Source organism: Brassica napus, chromosome C2, assembly GCF_020379485.1.
Source record: "Brassica napus cultivar Da-Ae chromosome C2, Da-Ae, whole genome shotgun sequence".
NCBI classification, from domain to species: domain Eukaryota; kingdom Viridiplantae; phylum Streptophyta; class Magnoliopsida; order Brassicales; family Brassicaceae; genus Brassica; species Brassica napus.
Genome location: NC_063445.1, coordinates 29,617,124 through 29,638,607, shown reverse-complemented (window position 1 = coordinate 29,638,607; position 21,484 = coordinate 29,617,124). Strand labels below are relative to the sequence as shown.

The 21,484-nt window shown below is 39.4% G+C and overlaps 3 protein-coding genes across 4 annotated transcripts; all 3 read right to left on the bottom strand.

Moving 5' to 3' along the window:
- Positions 1 to 7,232: 7,232 nt before the first annotated feature.
- LOC125582320 lies at positions 7,233 to 8,105 on the bottom strand. The gene is made up of 2 exons (XM_048748954.1): positions 7,786 to 8,105; positions 7,233 to 7,626 (listed from the first exon to the last, which is right to left on the bottom strand). Exons 1-2 carry the CDS (start codon positions 8,103 to 8,105, stop codon positions 7,233 to 7,235), a joined length of 714 nt encoding a protein of 237 aa, XP_048604911.1.
- A 773-nt stretch (positions 8,106 to 8,878) lies between these two features.
- Positions 8,879 to 9,799, bottom strand: LOC125582319. Its single transcript, XM_048748953.1, has one exon. It carries the CDS (start codon positions 9,797 to 9,799, stop codon positions 8,879 to 8,881), a length of 921 nt encoding a protein of 306 aa, XP_048604910.1.
- Positions 9,800 to 10,103: 304 nt separating this feature from the next.
- On the bottom strand, positions 10,104 to 19,338 carry LOC125581650. Of its 2 annotated transcripts, none has more exons than XM_048747470.1 (2): positions 18,172 to 19,338; positions 10,104 to 10,527 (listed from the first exon to the last, which is right to left on the bottom strand). In XM_048747470.1, exons 1-2 carry the CDS (start codon positions 18,944 to 18,946, stop codon positions 10,304 to 10,306), a joined length of 999 nt encoding a protein of 332 aa, XP_048603427.1. In that variant the 5' UTR covers positions 18,947 to 19,338; the 3' UTR covers positions 10,104 to 10,303. The 2 variants fall into 2 exon arrangements, with proteins under 2 accessions (XP_048603427.1, XP_048603426.1); XM_048747469.1 differs by having other exon boundaries at positions 10,104 to 10,530; positions 18,175 to 19,338.
- Positions 19,339 to 21,484: the final 2,146 nt, after the last annotated feature.

The following is a 21,484-nucleotide window of genomic DNA, read 5'->3' as shown; positions in this document are numbered from 1 at the left end:
CAGAGTCACTATTTTAAATAATGCAAAATTCTTTTACATCATTTATAACTAATGCAAATATTAAAATTAAATGATTTAAATTGATCTTTTTTTTGTAGTGTGTATATATATCGGTGTCAATATCACTAAAGTTTAATTATATACCATACAAAATAAATAAAATGATTATTTTTATTTATTTAACAAAAACATGATTGTAAATAAACAAACTGTTTTGGTTTTGATTTATGTGTTTACTCTAATGTATATACTTTTATGTATACAAAAGGTATTAGTTGGCTCTCTCATTGATTCAGCCTCGCGAACTTGGAACTCGCAGGTAATTCAGGCTTTAGTGGATCCTAAGGATGCAAAAATAATGGAAAGCATACCTTTAAGCATGACTCATATGGTGGATAGATATGGATGACATTTCACTAATAACGACAAATATACGGTCAAATCAGGCTACCAAGTAGAACGGGTTTACCCAGATAGGGAAAAACCAACAGCAGTGTATGGACCCATATTTGATATACTGAAAGCGTTCTGCTGGAAAGTACGGTGCCCTCCAAAGATTAAGCATTTTTTATGGCAATTGGTGTCGAGATGTATAACAGTTAAGAAGAATCTGCAAGCGAGAGGACTACAAGGGGATGTATGTTGTGCCAGATGTGAAGCTTCAGAGGAATCGATAAACCATGTGTTTTTCGAACGTCCTCCAGCTCGTAAGGTTTGGGACATGTCACAAATACCTTCAAATCTAGCTATTTTTCCACAAGTGCTCTCTTCATAAATATGGATCATCTATTTTGGAGAGTTCGACCGAACATGGACGATCATCAGTTTGCATGGATTCTATGGTACATTTGGAAAGGAAGGAACAACAAGTTTTTTAGTAATATAGACGTTGACCCGAGAGAAACGCTCAAATATGCGGAAACAGAAGCAATACTTTGGGCTAATGCACAAGTATTAAACACACAGAGAGCAGCACAACATGTAGAGGTATCAAATTTACCGTCGATTCCAGGGCGTTGGTGTTTTACAAATGGTTCTTGGAAAGATAATGATTGGTTCTCAGGACAAGGTTGGTTTAGTATCATGGAAGGTTTTGATGGTTTGATGGGGGCAAGGAATATCAGAGCTAGTCTTTCCCCTCTTCACGCGGAGGTGGAAGCGCTACTTTGGGCAATGGAGTGTATGAGGAATTTGCGTCAATTTCGGGTTATGTTTGCAACGGATTGTTCTCAATTGGTGAAGATAGTTTCAGAACCAGAAGAATGACCCGCTTTTGCAAGTTATTTGGAAGATATCAAGACCCTGCAAGAAAGTTTCCTCAGCTCATAGATCATTCATGTATCACGAACGAAGAATTTGAAGGCGGATAGTCTAGCACGAAGTGTCCGGACGGAACCGTCTTTCGTCATTCACATGGATGCGGAGTTACCGATATGGTTCACAGAGTCAGTATGAGTCTGTTTTTAAGTTGATGACAAAAAAGGTGGTTTCTAATATGTTGTTTGATCTTGACAATCTAAAAAATACACTTCTTCAAGTCGAAGTGATTTTTTAATATTAGAAGCACTATATATATATATATATATATTATTTCATTCAGATTAAATAATTTAGTCTTAATTTTTATTCTTAAAAAGATTTTAATGAAATATCATGATAAGATTTCAGTCACCTCCTTTTGAGTTTTTTCGAAGAATGAAAGATTTGATCATTCGTCTAATGTTTGTTTCTCCGTAATATCTATTTGGCTATTTATTATAAGTTTTCTGGTTTAAGTAAAAAAATTCGTAGTTTATACATAGTTTACATATACTAGAATGGTAAATTATTATTTTTATCGGTATACTCTTAAGTAGCTAAACCTCAAAAGAGTAGGTTAACCAAGTAAGTAACTTGTTTTGTTGTTCTAAAATTAGATGAATTTTAGACAGAATTGGTGAATATATACTTGACAAACATTTATATTTTGAGTATGTATTTATAAAATCTATAACAGCTTGATATATTAGATTTGAACACTAACTTGTGAATAGAGTTTTCTGGTGATTTTCTTCAAAAAATTGATTCTTAGATATGTATCTGGAGTGAAACTAATTTCTATAGATGTCCATGTTTTTAAATTGACACTTATGTAATTCACCAAATTCACAGAAGAAGTTAAAAAAGAAACAAAACTTATATCAGTGAAACAAAAAAAAAGTGAAAGCACAATTTTCTAGAGGTAGAAAATTAAATCACTTATGGAGAGTCAATAGTAAACAAAACGAGAGCAGAAAACCTAATCCACTTTTGTCATTTTACAACCGATATTTCCTATCTGGTTTTTGTGATTTGTGTCAACCGCAAAACCATTCTGACCACATGCTCCACAATCTGTTTTCTTTTTGTGCATATGAAGTGTTAAAAATAATTAAAATGAGTTGTAATCGTTAACTCTTTAACAACGATTATACATTTAAGAGACCAACATTTGTATTCGTCATATTTACAATCGATAAAATTGTAGTTGCAAAATGTTAAAACTATTTAATGAACAAACATTAACATAAAAAAAGTCACGGCGCATGTGCGCGGATTATCATCTAGTCAATTAGATATTCTTTAAAGTATTCAATAAGTATATTACTGACCTTCTTTTTGTTTTTGATGTTCACCTTGAATAATGTCTTAGTCCATTAGGAGTATATTGTTTCTTGATGATGTGCGATATCATGCCAAGAAAATAAACATTGAAAATATAGTTAAAAATGTTTACGTCAACACAAACAAATGAGTGGTGGAAGGTGAGTAAAGTATCTTTACAATATTTTTGATTCCAGTTATATAAAACACATGTATACAAAACATATACATATGTTAGTTAATCCTTTTGAAGAAAAAAATCCTGCAAGCACCAAGTACTTGGTGTTCATATATAAAAATCACATCCTCACGGTCACGGGTGTTCATATATATATATATATATATATGTTAGGTTTGTTTATATGATACTCAATATTGGTTAAATCACACAAAGTAAAATTACCCAATGTAATTAATATTTGGACTTATTAACAATTATGCAATACGTCTAAATTTACATGTTTATCTTATAACATATAGTAACATCACAAAAATTTAAACTGAAAACAAATACATGTGCGGTTGCGCGGGTCAAACTCTAACTTATTTTTAAAGATAAAGCGTGATTGATTAACAAGAACAAAATAATTATCCAAAACACCTAAAACAATTTCCAATCAACCCATATATTAATCTATTAAAATGGTAAGTTCAAATTAAATATTAATAACTCTTCAATCTTATTAAAGTTTACGTGCCAATATGAACTAATCCTTGAAATAACTTTTTAATTACACCTAATGCCGTTAGAAACTAACTAATCCTAATTTTTAGCATTAATTATTTTTAACAAAAACTTCCTTAAAAATACAATCAATTAATTTTTTATTGTCAACATTAATGATTGTTTCAAATGACAATATATCTTAATAAATTATTTCTTAAACTAAACACTTAATTAATTTTATCCATAATTTATTGTATATATATAAATTAATACAAATAATATGATATAAAACAGTATAAAATCATTTTTACCATTTCGTAAATATTAAAACAAATCATTTTTTTTCCTATGAAAAACAAGTAGTCCGTTTATATCATAATAATTACTATTTTCAAAATTTTAAATATTAATGCACATGAGTAATATAAAACTGATCCGCCTTTGGTTATCATCAATCTGCTTCCTCGACCGGTTCTCCTCACTTGATGAACTCGTGCTCTCCAACTCTGGGAAGAAGTGAGCCCAGCCATCCTCAGTGTGGTGTTCAGTTTCTCTCAATCGGTGCCGGTTCCTGTCGTAAACTTCGTTTAGATCTGAAAAACTCCGGAGTCTCTCCAAGGCTCCGACATGTGCCCAAAGTTTCGGAACACAGCTTTGTGTAGGACCTTAATTTACAAGGGGGCACAATCTGAATAATTGTGAGATAGATTATAAAGAACATTGAATAAATACAAAAATATCATGGATTAATGGACAATGAGTTTTTGCAGAGTCGAGACTTAGGAATCTCTTTCCTTAACTCAAAAAATGCCCCGTAGTGTGACAGTTGTATGGCGATTAGAGTCCCATGATAAAACTGCATCATCTATTCACATCACTTGAATAAAAAGTCTAGCAAATCTTTATTCTATGTGTACTCTTATCAAAAAATGAAAAATAAATAAAGAGAAGAGTGGAAGAGATTGTTGTTGTTCACTTTTTTCACCGTCTATGTTAGTAGAATGAGAGGAAGCATTATATGGCTTAGGAAAGATGCCAAAAACGTTTTTGGTCTTAGTGGAGATAAATATTGAATTAATTTTTGGCATTAACCACAAAATTAATCAGAAATTAAAGAGACTTTTTAGCTTGGTGACCAAGTCTCATTCTTAACAAAAATTAATGACTTTTGACCAAGGTTATTCTCAAAAAGATTTGTTCATTTTTATACTCAAAATTTTGTTTATGTAGTGATCAATTACATAAAATAAAACTTTGACATAAAAATATCGGTTGTTGGATCATGATCTATATACCCGAACCGTTATCTAAACCGAACTCAAGTCCGAGGTTACATTAACTCAACTTGGTGTGGGCGCTTGGTTTAGTATTGATTCACATTTCTCTATAATTGCCTAAGGTTAGCAACCTTGTTAGACTTCTCCACATTATCCATTTTGTGCTATTAAAGCAACAATCTTAGGACAAACATTTCTCATTCAAACAAACTCTAATTTTAACACATGTATTAAAATTGAGCTCCAACACTTTGCTACGACGTATCTTCTCTACAGAAGCATCACTGGATCGACCCCTGCAACACCACATCCTCCTTCGCCTTGCACCGAAAGCACAGAGCTGTATACACTAAGTTCTCCAACCGTTTTTCTTCGAAAGTGCTCATTGTTCTTCAAATATCTGGTCTGGTCTCCAAAGACTCTGACATAATCTGTATCCCCGCCTTTGTCTCCCCCGGCTAGTGCTCTCTCCGCCTTGTTTCCGCCCCTGTCACAGGTTATGGCACCTGTAAGGCTGATTTCGTCTTCGTCGTATCCGTCTGTTTACCCTTTGTACCTCTACGTACGGACTCCATCAGACTTACACCATCTATGTCTCACCAGCTCCTCCTTTGTGATTCTTTGATCCTTTGCCTCACAAGTGCATTATTGTACTCCATACAGTCGTTGTGTGCTTCATATATAGCTTAACCGATCTTGATGACCAGCGGCTCAGCCTCGGTCCCGTTAAAGCTTCTTGGCTCCGATACGACTGCTATGAAGACCTTGATGCTGACCCTACATATCTAAACAGAAGGCAGTTTCTTTTGGTAGCTCCGAGAAGTGAAATTGGATTCTTGAGGTCTGTATTATCTGTGAGCTGTAACCGGTGCTGCACACTCACCCTTAATCCTCTGTCTATCTCCGACTCACCTAATCGTCTCCTTTATGGTTTGACCCCACACTTCATGTTCACGCCAACAACTGTCACAATGAGACTCTTTATTTGTTTGGTAATTGTAGCATTTGTTCTTACCAACGAGTTCTCTAGAACCGGAGTTCATGGCACATCTCTCTTTTTCCAAGACACCTTAGTGGAGTTTCCATCCCCGCTCTCAAACCAAGCCAGCATAAATAGCTCATCATCTTCTAGCCTCAGTCACAAGTATGCAACCGTCTTTCTAGTTGAACAATATGTTCTCCGGCACATTTGAGATTCACCTAGTCTCCCGGAGTATCATCGTCAGTATTGAAGTTGATCAGGGTTATTTAATGGACTGCATGGCCAAATCAAGCTTTTCAATGAGCATAGCCAAAGCTTGGATCTTCATAAGACAATCCGGATCAAGCAACACCCGAGGGAGGATCGACCACGCAGGACACTGCTCTAGCGCTTCGATCCGCTCTTCTCACCGCAGTGAACCTTGAGTTATCAACACTCAAGATGCTCTCTTACAACTCAACTCTCGTTAGAGCTATTAACAACAACATCTAGAACAAAGAGATCTATGGTATTGTGAAAGATATCCAACAGTTCTCTTATGGTTTTGTCGATATCTCATTTCTTCATTTTTTTCGTTGTTATAATGTTGATACCGATCGTTTGGCAAAACCCACTTTAGGAAATTCTAGTGTAATGGACCCAACGTTTGGGCCAGACCTTGGACTGAGGCCTCGTCTAAGTTTAATGAATTTGTGCACCGAAAAAAAAAACCTTTTTAATGTTGGAAAACTGTTGCACAAACCTCCAATACTAATGTTAACGATCTTTGTGAAAAAATATTGGCCATGAAATGAAAATGATTTAGTAAAAAAATGAAAATGATATATTCAAGTGAAAAATTCATCGAGTCTTCCAGCTCGTAGACCCCAATCCATCATCACTCAAGAATACTATCTTACTACTTGGTTTAAGTATTTCCAGCCTTAGCTAGATTTATCTCACTTATGCATCTTTCACATGTGTGTATTTTTTTTTTTTGCCAAATATGTGAATACCATTATAAGTGGAAAGAGTTTGTAATTTTACAAAAAGTTAAAACAGAGAATGATCTACCTTGCCAAAAAGAATAAAAACAAGGTAAAGCATTAAGATTAATAGATGGATCCAAGGACGCTAATCCTTAAGGAGCCAATGCTGCATGAGGCCACGACTCTGCTTCTGATTTCGCTTAGACATAATTGTGTCTCTGATGTAACGGTCTAGCTGCTTGAAAACTATAACCGAAGGTGTAGAGATGTTGTCATGTAAGCGCTTGTTTCTTTCAGACCAAATAGCGTAGATGGTTGCCAGAGAGACGAGACGCTTGAGAAGAATTGGGGCTGTGAAGTCTTCCAGGTTTAGCTATTCAGAGAAAGACGTCCAAGTGTGAAATCCCGAGTGGAGATATCCCAATCTTCGAAGACAGATGTTCCAAAGTTCACTGCTCCATTCGCATCGCAAAAACAGATGATCACGATTTTCAATGAAGGCATCACAAAGACAGCATGAAGTTGGGATATTGAGACCCCAACTAAAGAGGCGAGATCTTGTGGGCAACCTGTCCAGTTGAGCCAGCCACATAAGGAACGAGTGCTTCAGTATAGCACCTCTGAACCAGACATGAGAAGACCAAGGTTGGTGTGTGAACCTTTGCCTAAGTACTTCCCATGTAAGCTTAGTGGAGAATTTGTTTAGAGGCTTGTCATCAATAGAAAGTGTCCGGTGTGGTATTAGAATTGGGCAACGGTATTGTCGTTAAGTAGATTTGAAGTGCTTCAGCTGAAGGTGATCTAGCTCCTCTCAGTCGCCAACCATTGGAGTTGCAGGCGTCTGAAACAGAAGCATAAGAAGGGATAGATAACTCTCTCAGTCCTTCATCACCAAAGATCTCAATTAACCTGCCCAGAGGAGTCCATATATCCCACCAGAAACTGATTCTTTTCCCATCACCCAACTTAGCCCGCAAGAACCGAGAAGCCAGTGGCCGCAAGTGAAGAAGTGAACGCCAAGTCCATAATTCCGCTTTCTCTACGTCACAGCTCCAAAGACTTTCCTCCTTGATCCTATTAGATTTTATCCAAGCAGCCCATAATGAGGTGCTATCAGCAAACAATAACTAGATCAATTTTAGGCATAAAGTCTTGTTCCATCTGTCGAAATCTCTCAGCCCCAGCCCTCCCTCTTTCTTTGGAAGACAAAAAGTGTTCCAGGCAACTTTGTACTGAACAGGTCCTGTAATGTTACCACTCCAGAGAAACCTTGAACAAAGACTTTGTATACGCTTAAGACATCCTTTAGGGAGTATAAAAGCTGAAGTCCAAAAGTTGACTGTTCCATATATGACTGATGAGATCAACTGCTTCCTCCCTGCATAGGATAGTGTTCTGTTTGCCCAGTTTGTGAAACAACCAGTCAGCTTATCAATGAGTGGCCTATAATCAGAGAGGCGAAGTTTACGGTGCATTAGAGGGAGGCCAAGATAGCGGACAGGGAGTGACCCAAGGGTGAAGCCAAGGCTTGCAAGATCAGTCGTTTCAGTCTGGGTCACACCTGCTGTGTATAATTCAGTCTTCATCATGTTCAGAGTGAGACCCGACCATCCAGAGAAAAAGTCGAAAGTGTCTGAAATACAGTCTAAGGAGGATCTTTCACCATCAAAGAAATCATAATGTCGTCAGCAAAATCTAGGTGAGTGATGCTCGGGTTCAATGCATCCGGGTGATGTCCAATTGAAGCATCCATGTACTTTGAATTCAACAGCTGAGAGAAGACTTCAATGCACAACACGAAGAGATAAGGAGAAAGAGGGTCACCTTGCCTTAACCCTTTCAAACCTTTGAAATAACCACACAGCTCCCCATTGATTGCGACATAGAACCTTGTTGTAGTGATGCACTGCTCAATCAGGTTTCTAAAGGCAGGAGGGAAGCCCAAAGCCTCAAGAGTGTTCAAAATAAATCCCCAATTCACTGTATCAAAAGCTTTCTTCAGATCAACCTTTTGCATACATCGTTTGGAGATTGATTTCCAATTGTAACCTTGTACCAGCTCAGTTGCAAGAAGCACATTCTCAACAAGCAATCTTCTGGGAATAAACGCAGATTGGGCGTTTGAAACAATCTGAGGCAAAACTGTCTTAAGTCTGTTCGCTAAAAGCTTTGAGATGACCTTGTAGACAGAGTTGCAGCAGGATATTGGTCTGAAATCGGAGATATGAGAGGCGTTTGTTTTCTTGGGCACAAGAGATATAATAGTGGAGTTCAATTGCTGTAAAATACGACCCGAGGAGAAGAACTCCTGGACCCCATCAATCATATCTTTACCCAGAGTAGACCAATGAGCTTTAAAAAATTATCCGGGGTATCCGGGGTATCTGTCAGGCCCTGGGGCCTTACTCGACGGCAAGGAGAAGAAAGCTTTCTGAATGTCCAACCCAGAAAAGGGAGACTTTAGAACTGCAATAGATTCATGAGAACACCTGAATTGTACAAGGTCTGAGATCAGTTGGGGCGAAGAGGTAGTTGGGGTCACTGGACCACCCAAGACATTGCTGTAGTAAGAGACAGCGTGAGCCTTAATCTCATCTAGAGAGTCAATAATGGAGTCATCATCACCAATGAAGAAATCGATCTGGTTAATGTCCCTTCTGGATTTGATAGACCTGTGGTAGAAAGCTGTGTTAGCATCACCTAAAGAGGTCCACTGAATCCTCGAGCGCTGCCTTAGAAAAGAGTCCTCAGCAGACGCTAGAACTAGCCATTTATGATGAGCTTCCTCCTCAGGCACAGCAGCAGAGCTTGAGGGATTTGTGAGAGAGACTTCCTGGCATTGTGTGAGGGCAGCAAAGGCCTCTTCAACTCTTTTCTCCAGGTTAGAAAAATTCTCCTTACTGAAGGATCTGATGATCGGTTTGAGTTCTTTTAGCTTCCTGGAAATTGATAATTGACGGGAGCCTTCAAAGGAAAAACCATGCCAACAGCCTCTGATAATTTCCATGAACTCAGGATGGCAGTTTAAGTGCGCAAAGAATTTGAAAGGCCACTTCTGCTTAGGCCTATGTTGATCCATAAACAAACAAGTTGGAGCATGATCAGATATACCAAGCACCCCAAATATACCTAGTGACTCAGGGAATGATTGCAACCAGACGTCATTAACCAAGATCATGTCTAGCTTCTTAGATACTCGCCTAATTGTCCAAGTGAAGGTATTACCTCTATACTGGAGATCCGACAACTCACAACGATCCAGACAATCTTTAAATTCACGCATGCCTCAAGACGAGCCAATACAGTCACCATTAGAGTGCTCGGACACTGCAATAGTTTTATTAAAATCTCCAAGGATCAGCCAAGGAGTAGAAATCGTATGAGAACTAGAAGCCACCATATCTATCTCAGACCAGAGTGAACGTCTTCATAGCAACAGTTGGAGCCATATACGATCGAGAGAATAAACTCCGAGGAAACAATCGGTAACTTGACACGGGAAGTGATCATCTGAAGGGATTTAAAGAGGACAGTAACTTGAACAGAAGGGTGCCAAAGAAGCCAGATTTTCCCAAGATCATAGAACCCGTAGTTATTTTCAAAAGACCAACCCGGAAGCGTACGAGATACTATAGTCGCAGCTTTAACCGGCTGTACATGTGTCTCAATGAGACCTCCGAATATAGGTTTATGTTTTTTGAACCATTTTCTAAAACCACACCGCTTTACATAATCATTAAAACCTCTTATGTTCCAACAAAAAAATATCCATATAAGAGGAGAAAAATTAGAGGATTAAAGGGCCTCTAACCCCAGCCTTCGATTTCTCTTTTTCTTTAGCCTGCTTCTTGGAGCGCTTAGAAATAACATCAATGAACTGATCATGATGATCATCCGGATCGTCTTCATCCTCAGAAGTAATCTCCATATCTGAGGAGGACTCACCTGAAGCAGCGGGAGAGGCCAATTGAGCATCAGCCAGTCCTGTGAAATCTACATAAAGCTTCCCTCTATCACTACAAGAAAACACGTTTTTGCCGACTGATTTTACCGACTGATTATGTAGTCGCTAAATATACCGACTGATTAGCGACTTTGCTACGACCGAAATAAAACAGTAGGTAATCAGTCGCCAAATAACGACTACAGAATTCAGTAGAAACCTAGTCGTTTATTAGCGACTGACTACAGACTAATGTGTAGTCGGTAAGCATCGGTCGGTAATTAGTCGGGAAATATAGTGACTGTTTAGCGACTGATATATATTAGGTGAAACCGTCACATTTCGGTCGTCAAAAACCGGTATAAAACACGTGAATGTCGTTACTAGTTTGGTGTAACAACCTTTTACGACCAAATATATCAGTCGGCAAATTCAGTCGTAAATCAGTAGGAAAACAGTCGGAAACATTTTCTATATATACACCCAACCGAGTCATTTTTTCTTCGTGCGATGCTTGAAAGAATAAAAAAGTCAGAAAAAAACGTTCAGTCACATAATGGGAGGTAATTACAACTACACTAACTTTCGAGATTGGATGTACAAGAGGATCGATGAAGAAACGGGGAATTTCTCGGAAGAGTTCACAACGGGAGTAGAGCAATTCATGACATTTGCAAACAGTCAGCCTCTAACACAGGATAATAATGGTAAATTCTTTTGTCCTTCCAGTGTTTGCAAGAATGAGAAATTTCTCCCGGGGCATCGAATTTTGAAACATATATATAGTAAAGGGTTTATGCTCGACTATTATGTGTGGTACAAGCATGGAGAAGAACTCGATATGGATTTAGGAACAAGTTATGCTAATCCGACGCATTTAAGTGGTAGTGAAGATCACATTGGTAATGCAGTAGAAGATAGATATGTGGAAATGGTGAATGATGCATTTCGAGATAATGTGAGTTTTGATAACTATCAACATGGTGATAGTTATCAAAATGCAGTAGATCCGGAATGCAATCACTCGAAGAAATTCTACGACTTGTTAGAAGGAGCGAAAAATCCTTTATATGATGGTTGCCGAGAAGGTCACTCGCAATTATCATTGGCTTCTAGGATCATGCAAAATAAGGTGGATTATAATTTGAGTGAAAAGTGCGTTGATTCGGTATGTGAAATGTTGACAGACTATTTACCAGCTGGAAACCAATCAACTGGTTCACATTACGAGACAGAAAGATTGATGCGCAATTTGGGTCTCCCGTACTATAAAATTGATGTGTGTGTTAACAATTGTATGATCTTCTGGAAAGAGGATGAAAGGTGGGATAAGTGTCAGTTTTGTGATGCACCAAGATGGAAGCCTAGAAGCGAACGACGTAGAACCAAAGTGCCATATAGTCGTATGTGGTATCTACCTATTGCTGACAGATTGAAGAGAATGTATCAGAGCAAGAAGACAGCAGCAGCAATGAGATGGCATGCAGAGCACCAAGCAAAGGAGGGTGAAATGTCTCATCCGTCAGATGCAGCAGAGTGGAAACACTTTCAAGATCAACATCCCCGGTTTGCAGAGGAACCCCGTAATGTTTATCTCGGCTTATCTACGGATGGATTCAATCCATTTGGGATGTCTAATAATCATTCGATGTGGCCAGTGATCTTGACTCCATATAATCTACCTCCTGGTATGTGCATGAATCCAGAGTATTTGTTTCTCACAATTTTGAATTCTGGGCCAAATCACCCACGAGCTAGTCTAGATACCTTCCTCAAACCTCTAATTGCGGAGTTAAAAGAGCTGTGGTCTACTGGAGTTGAAGCATACGATGTCTCTTTGAATCAAAATTTTAATCTTAAGGCTGTGCTTCTTTGGACGATAAGCGACTTTCCGGCATATGGGATGCTATCAGGATGGACAACTCATGGTAGGTTGTCTTGTCCAATTTGTATGGAAGATACAAAGGCTTTTTATCTGAAGAATGGAAGGAAGACGTGTTGGTTTGATTGTCATCGAAGATTTCTTCCTCGTGGCCATCCATTGAGGAAGAACAGAAAGAACTTCTTGAAGGGAAAACATGCTATGAATGAAGTTCCACCTGAATCTTTGAGTGGTGAGCAAGTTTATTCTGAGCGGTTAAAAGGTGTCAATCCACCAAAAACGTCCCAGTGCGGTGGAAATGGTCACGATAAGAAGAAACCCGGATATGGGAAGGAACATAACTGGCACAAGGAAAGCATATTCTGGGAGTTGCCGTACTGGAGGGACCTAAATCTTCGACATAATCTTGATGTTATGCATATTGAGAAGAATTTTTTCGACAACATCATGAATACTCTTATGAGTGTGAAGGGTAAGTCGAAAGACACAATCAAGTCAAGATTGGATATAGAACTTCTCTGTGATCGGCAACACTTACATGTTGATAGTCATGGTCAAGCTCCTTTTCCTCCCTACACACTGGGAGAGAGCGCAAGAAAAAGTTTATTGGAATGTGTGAAAGTTGGGGTAAAATTTCCAGACGGTTATGCTTCCGACTTAGCTAACTGTGTTGATATAGAGAAGCGCAAGTTTTCAGGCATGAAGAGTCATGACTGCCATGTGTTTATGGAGAGGCTACTTCCATTTATATGTGCAGAACTCCTAGACGAGAACGTCCATCTTGCTTTATCAGGTACAAATTAATTAATTAATTATAGTTTCATGATATATTACATTTCGAAGAGTGTTTATAAGTTGGGTTATTAACGATTTTAAATTTGTTTATATATTGCAGGGATTGGTTTATTTTTCCGTGACCTTTGCTCGAGAACTTTGCAAAAAAATCGCTTAAAAAAACTTAAACAAAATATTGTTTTGATACTATGCAATTTGGAAAAGATCTTTCCACCATCTTTTTTTGACGTGATGGAGCACTTGACTATACATCTCCCCTATGAAGCTGAACTAGGAGGCCCCGTGCAATATAGGTGGATGTATCTTTTCGAAAGATATTTTAAGAAGTTGAAAGCGAACGCAACGAACAAAAGCCATGCAGCAGGGTCGATAGTTGAAGCATATATCAATGCTGAGATTGCTTATTTCTCAGAACACTACTTCTCTGACAGTATACAAACGAAATCGAGGTAAATGTTATAATTAGTTACATGTTCGCCTTTTCATGTGTATTTATATGTTTTCTTCTAAAATGTGGATCTCTTGTCCTAATATGGTAGGTTTACAAGATTTGAAGTAGGTGAAGTCCCTGTATATCATTTTGAAGGAGTACCAGATATATTTATTCAGGTAGGTCGTCCAAGCGGGGAAATGCAAGAAATTTGGCTTTCCGAAAAAGATTATCTATGCGCACATGCTTATGTTTTGCGAAATTGTGATTATTTTCAGCCATTTGAGAGGTATATATAATTTGACAAATTAAATCCATACCTTATATTTCTCACACTAATCTAACAAATGCATACCTTCTCATATTTTAATTTTGTTGCTCTAATATAGCATGTTCGAAGATTTTCTTTCTGTAAAATATCCAGACCTTTCTGAAAGAGATCTCTCCACGAAGAGAGCTGAGGAATATCATATATGGGTGAAAGATTATGTACGTCTCAGTTATACTATTATAATACTTAATTTTACATAGTGTTAATCTTGTGTATATATATTTACAGGTTACTCACTGGAGCGAAACACATCCTTTTCCTGCTTGGGTTAAAGAGTTTGTACAAGGACCCGTGAATAAAGCCAAAACCTGGCCAATTTATTTCACTCGAGGTTTTCTGTTTCATACCCAAACGCATGGTGAGGGACGAAAGACTTGCAACTATGGAGTATGTGCTAAAGGAGAGAGTTATACAAATGCAGCTGATGAATCTCAGTACTATGGGATCTTAACAGATATCATACAAATCAAGTACGAGGGTATAGTCGATTTGAAAATCACACTTTTTAAGTGTAAGTGGTATGACCCTGTTATTGGTAGAGGCACTCGGCGGAAAAATGGCGGAATAGTGGATGTTCTCTCATCGAGAAAATACTACAAATATGATCCATTTATTCTAGGTACGTTTGTATATATATACTTATTGTTTATATTTTTATTAACTATATTTATTTTTGCTTAACAGCATCTCAAGCAGATCAAGTTTGTTATATTCCATATCCATATGTAAGAAAACCGAAGCAGTCTTGGCTCAATGTTCTAAAAGTGAATCCGAGGAGAATCATTTTTGGAGAATATGAAGACAAAGATCCGGTGACTTTGCAACAAGAAAACTATGATGCTGTTTTGATGACCACAGTTGAAGACCTTGAAGTCGACCATTTGGTACATGCTCCTGGAGAACCGATCAATATTGATTTCGATGTGGCAGATGCAGAACCTAATGATGAATTCCGATGTAATTTATCATCTTCAGATGATGATGAAGATGGAGATGAAGATGAACCGTACTAAGTTATTTTCAAATTTATTTGCAAATTTAACGACTGATTACCTACTTATTACCGACTATTAAGCCAAAAATTCGGTTTTGCCTCCAAAAAATTATTGAACCGCGAAAATATTTGGTTATAATTTGATATTGAATTTCAATTTAATTTTCATTTTAAAAAATGGTGACTGAATTCCGACTGATTGGCGACTGATGATCTAAACCGGGAAAACCCAAAATTTTTAGACTTAAAGCCCGCGTTAACAAAGCCCAAAATTTTATTTCATCTCTTCTAATTTCGCGGAAGAAGAAACAGAACCAACAAAAAAACCCTAATCTCACTCTCAATCTAGAGCCCCTCTCTCACGATCTCAATCTCCATCTCCATCTCGATCTCGATCTCAATCTCTCCCACAGATCTCGACGGCCACTCTCTCCCACCGGTCTCGATCTCGATCTCTCCCACCGAGCTCGATCTCGATCTCTCCCACCGGTCACAATCTCGATCTCTCCCGCCGATCCCGATCTCTCCAGCATCTGTCTCCGAAGATGGGTGGAAAGAGGAAGCGGAATACCGTCAAACCCAACTCCTCTCGGGTTACACAACGCCCAGCTACTTTACCAGCTCAGTATGACTTCATACCGAGGGATCCATCTCCGTCGATCCCACCCGTTCTCCCTAAGAACAAACCTCTCCCTAAGAACAAACCTCTCCCTAAGAACAATCCTCTCCCATCTGTTCGCGATTATCCTCCTCCGAGAAAGCTGTTTCCGGAAACGAACTTCCCACCTTCTCAATCAGCTCCGTCGCCTCTCACTCCAGCTGCTGCGACGTCTCAACCTCAACAGCGACAAACTCACTCGACTGAACGTATGAACACACTTCCTCCAAGTCAACCGGCTCCAGTTCGAGCATCTCAATCGCCTCACAGTTCTGAAGCACAAAATTCTCGTTTTCCAGATGAGGAGGAGGAGGAGGATATGTCCGATGTAGAGGCTCCGGTTCAACCTAATCTCGCCTCTGACCATATGGATCTTTTGAACTCCCTCCTAAACCAGCCAGGTCGAGCGAAGAACACAATTGTCCTGTCTCGCAACCTTGAGCCTGGAACCACATGGTATTTTGTCTTCCTTTCTTACAATTGTTGATGATTCAGGAATATAGATTTGTTGATGATTCTTTGATGATTCATTGCTTATTGGTTATTGATCAATTATGTTCTTTGCTTGTCTTCTTTTAGAAATTTAATTTAAAAATTTGTACTGATGATAATTATATGTTTGTAGGTTTGGGTATGACAAGTCGAGCTTGTCTAGAAAGATTACCAAGATTTTAAAGAACAAGTTTAATAAGCCTTTCTACAGCTGGACTCGTGTGCCTAGAGACAGACAAGAATGCTACTTTCTGGAATTTGCCGTAAGTTTCTCTGTCTCTTCTCTGTTTTTTGAACAAGTTTATTACACACTGTTTTTTTAATTCTTTGGTTTTTGATGGCTAACTAGTATCTTCTATGTTCATTTGTAGAAAACTCACACATGGGATCCATCATTGACTGGTGTTGTGCAAGAACATTTCGAGGCCATTGCTCTTCTACGAATGAAAGACATGGTCAGCGAAGTAAGGACATCTCGGCAGCAGCCTAATTGGATAGGCGACACACTCTGGAAACTAATGACCGACTATTGGGACACTGACGCTGCGGTTGCAAAGAGTGCTACAGCATCAGCATCTAGAATGTCTGACCGTCAAGGTCTTGGCTTTCACACACATAACTCTGGCCAGAAGTCTTATATGCAGCTCCACCAAGAGATGGTGAGTCCCTACTTCTTATCTGTTCATTGTGATAAGTCTGTTTGGTTTTTAAACATTTTATACTGATCTTTTCTTCCATTTTACTTCAGGTTGTTGAATTGGGAAGACCAGTGAGCTTTGGTGAAGTATTCATCAGAGCTCATACAAAGTCAGATGGAACCTTTATTGATTTCAAAGCTAAACAAGTTATTGAGGCTTTCAAGAAGCAAAAAGAAGCTAAGTTGGCCACCCTTGAGACTGATGATCACACCGAGACTGGGCAGCATCCACCACTATCAATAGAAGAGGAGAATGAGCTGTTTATTCAGGTTGGGTTTCTTACTCAACATTTTCTTTTTTGCATTCATAATAGTCTCTCACTTGTTATTGATATAGTCTTGCTTGTTATTGCTTGTTATAGGCCACTTTCACCAATGACAGGGGGCAAATTTATGGCCTTGGAAGCTTGAAGAACCAACTTAATGAAGTGGCATATGACCCAAGAAGCTTGTCCTCTTTCATCCAAATGCAACAGCAACTTGAAGAAGCTCAACGCCAAATCAAAGAACAAGCTGCTCTTCTTGCAAAGGCTGAGGAAGATCGTGCCCAAGCTGCTGCTGCTGCGGCAATGGTTGAGGAAGAGCGTTCCAGAGTTATAGCTACTCAGCAAGCTACGATCGATGAGTTGTTAATGGTTCGGAAGTACATCGCCACCACAGACCAGAGATTCTTGGACTTCATCTCCAAAGAAACAGCTTCATCTGATCCCCATCATGTTTAGGTCCCTTCTCCTATGTGAAAAACTACCTTTTGGATGTGTGAAACTTGTAAACTCTTTGGAGTTCTTTCTGTTTGAAACTTGAATACTCCTAAGTTATGGAGTTCTTTTGTTTGTGTATGGTACATGTATTTAAAACTCTTATGATTTCAAAATCGTTTTTAGTAGTACTAATAGCAGATTTAAATAACAAATCATGGACAAGAAAAACAATACACCAAAATCATATATTTAACAGCCAAAAAAATATGGTAATTAGTCGCATATCAGTCGCGAAATCAGTCGTATATTTTAAGCATTTCAGTCGCTAATCAGTCGTGATTCGGTAGCAGTAATATACCGACTGTTTTCCTACAGAGATAGTTAGTCACTAAGTCAGTCGTGTAATCAGTCGCTAAATGCAGTCGTTAAACTCAGTCGTTAAATTCAGTCGCTATACGCAGTCGTTAAATTCAGTCACTAAGCCATCGTAGAATAGTCACTAAATAAGTCGTAAATCAGTCGCCATATGCCCTACTAATTACCGACTGAAGTTACGACTGATCATAATAGTCGTCAAACAGTCGCTAAATACCGACTGTTTTACGACTAAAATATTTAGCGACGAGGTATATTACGACGACTCTTATCAGTCGTCAATCAGTCGGAAATGACCATTTACCGACTGAATACCGACTAATACCGTAGTCGGAAACGACCTGTTTTCTTGTAGTGTATTTAGATCATAAACTGTAGTAATAGTGCCCAGATCAGGGGTCACGGGGGAGGCAAGTAGAGAAGCCTCAACAGAAGCTGTTTGAAGCGCTGATGAAGCCAGAGGAGGCGCTGCAATCTTACGCACTTCCCTATAAATTGGCGTGGTATGAAAACCTCGTTTTGGCTGTGAAACTCGCTTTGGCTGAGGGACAATAGGGAGAAGGCTTTTGATTGGCGCCTTTCCTTTATCTTTAATCTTGTCTTTCGAGGGGATGTTTAGGCCTCTTGGACAATTTTCTGTTGTGTGCCTGACTGAGTTGCACGCAGTACAGGTACGAGGAGCAGACTTGCAACGAGTTATGGTGTGACCCAATTTCTTGCAGAAAGAACATTGCGAGGGAAGCCAGGGGCTGGAGACACCAATTCTTCTTGTCACTCCATATTCAAATCTTGCATTTACAAATTTAGGCAACTCTTTCCTCGGGTCAATTACTGTATAGACCTTTGCAACCTCTATATTTGTAAGGTTCTCCGTTGAAGGATGCAAACAGACCGGGTGGCCCACGATTCCCACAATCTCTTGGAGAGCGTCAGAGTTGAAAAATTGTAGAGGAACACCAGTGAGCTCAAGCCATACGGGCACCATCTCGAGTTCAGGTTTCATTTGCTGGATACCCGGAGCCCACTTTGCAACAAACATAGTTTGTCCATCAAACTGCCATATACTTTGGCTACGGATTCTGCGCCTGGCATTAGGACAAGGTACTCGAAATAGGTAGGCATTTCCTTCCATTTTAGATACTGAAATATCTCTCCTTTGCCTGCTCCAAATACCATTAGCAATGGCATGAACAGCTCCACGTGCCAGAGGTTCTTCATAGAACTGACCCAGAATGAAACATTCCCAAGCCTTCTTGTTCTTTTCCACCACGGCATTCGGGATGGTGATACACGCTTCTCCTGATTCCAAGAGGAAGGGGGTTTCTTTGGGCTGGAGCTTGACTTGTGAAGGTTTTACAAATCCTTTCCAAAACTCTGCTGAAGAACGAGTCTGCTCAAAAGAGGGGACCGATTCCTTCTGTTTTGTAACCGGGCTTCCTAACGAGGCAAGGCCGGAGGATTCGCAGTAGCTGCAGGAACATTCTGAGTCACTGTAGCTAGGGTTTCATGGATTGGGGATTCCACGTCTTTGGAAGCAGAGTCACAAGTTGGAGACGGAGAAATTACAGTAGCATGGTCACCTTTCCTTGGAGAATCGCTACAATGCGCGATGACAGTGGTTGGGGTTGACTGAGGCACCGATTTCTCAATCGAAGGGAAAGGGTTCCGCCTGACTCTACTTAAGCATGCATATTATGTAAGTGAGGGGACTTTTGCTGCGATGGAGGGTTAGATCTGGGACTGTTGCGGTTTGGTGGACGCTTTTTGGGAGGTTTCTTTTTCGCCATGGCGGCAGAGAGGGGCCGTCGCCGCTGAGAGGGACGGAGGAGGAGAAAGGAAGTGGATCTCAAGTTGAGAGAATTTCTTCGAGCGCGTGAGGCGCGTGTAAAGGTTTTCTATCTTCTTCTTTTTTTTACATGTGTGTATTTTGTAAGCTTCGTTTTCTTTATTTTATCTGTAAGACTGATGTCTCTTTCAAGGGAGGAGGAATATTTTATAAATGGTATTTACAGAAAAAAAGAAAGTTCATCGAGTCGCACCCATGTGAAAATAACTTGCAACATAAATAAAGTAACCCAGGACCTCGTAGTCCAGTGGTACTACCTCCTTGGGGAGGGGAGGTCAGCTGTTCGACTCGCGGGGAGGGGGAGGCGTGTCCAGGGCCCGTAACAAGGTACAGACAAAGGCTGGCGCCGGACCTAGGTGGGGGGCCGCAAGGTCAACACCTCGTTAACAAAAAAAAAACATAAATAAAGTAAAATATTCATATCACCTTGTACTGTATTTGATTCCTGAAAGACGGTCAGCAAAAGCCATTTTCTCTGTATGATTTACTATTATCTGTGGTCGATTCCCGCTATGAAATTTGTCACACATGTAAAATGAAACAACAACAACAATGTGAACAGGTGAAAATAAATCCGTATAATTAATCAACCAAAAAACAACCAAAAAACACCTAAAAACGTGGCGAAAATAAGTGTAGCTATATAAGAGACGTGTAGAATACTACACAGTCCCAATTAGGGAACCTTGATCACACAGAAAGAAGAAATTTTTATCAAATACTATAACCAATTTTGATTTATTACAAAATCTAAAAATCATGTGAGTAGCTTTGTCACGTGTAATAACTATTTCACTCTTTTGGTTGTGCATGACAATCATAATCCCAAGGAGACGGGAACATAGACGGTTATCAGTCTCCATACACGTACGAACACTAACTGTCTCACTTTATTTGTCGTCATCAAAACAACCAAAAACACTTAGACCATCCGCATTAGCGGTTTATAACAGGTTCGTGGGCTCGAAATCTTAAGCCCGGTGGATTTAAAAAAAAAAAGAAAAATGCGATTAGTTTGATGAACCGGGCCTTGCGCATGAACCCGTAAGGGGCGGATTTTTCCACGCGGCGTACGCTGGTTGGTCAAGCGTTCCGCGTTGAGGAGGAAAGCCGGGCCACGTCGTGTTTCTTCTCATTTTCCCCTTTCTCTGAAAAAACTAGGGTTTCACCGTGAGAGGCGACTTTTCGTGCGACGACGATTCCCGGCGATTTTCTCCACGTAATCGACGACGAGCTCTTCTATCCACGAGCGTAGGTGAGTACCTTGTAGGTTTATAGCTTTATTGGGTCGAATTTGGGGTGGGAAGCAATTATTCGATTTCGAAAAAAAAATTGGGGGTTTCGAGTAAGGGATCTAAATCGATATATGGGGTTCGATCAAGGGTTGTAGATCGTGATTGTTTTTTGATTTAGGGTTCTTTTTTCTGAGATTTGAAATCCAATTAGGGTTTCGTTTTATGGGTGAGTGATGGGTTTATAAATTGAGTGATGGGTTTCGTTTTATGGGTTAAATCGAGTGCTGGGTTTAGGGTTGTAGATCGTGATTGTGGTTTACGAGTAATTATTGGACAAAATCTTGATTTATTTGACAGATGGATCCGGAAGAAGATAGAAGACATTCAAAGAAGCAACACGAACACATCAACATGTTAAGTTTCGTGGCGGATTCTGAGTACGGTATTCCTAAAAGGTGTCCGTGTGGTGGGAGACTCATTAACGAGGTGCGCGGGAAGGAGGACTACGACACTCTTCCTGGGAAGCGGTTCTTCACCTGCAGAAACTACGAGGTAAACTACGGGAAAGTGTAGGTTATGTATTATGCTT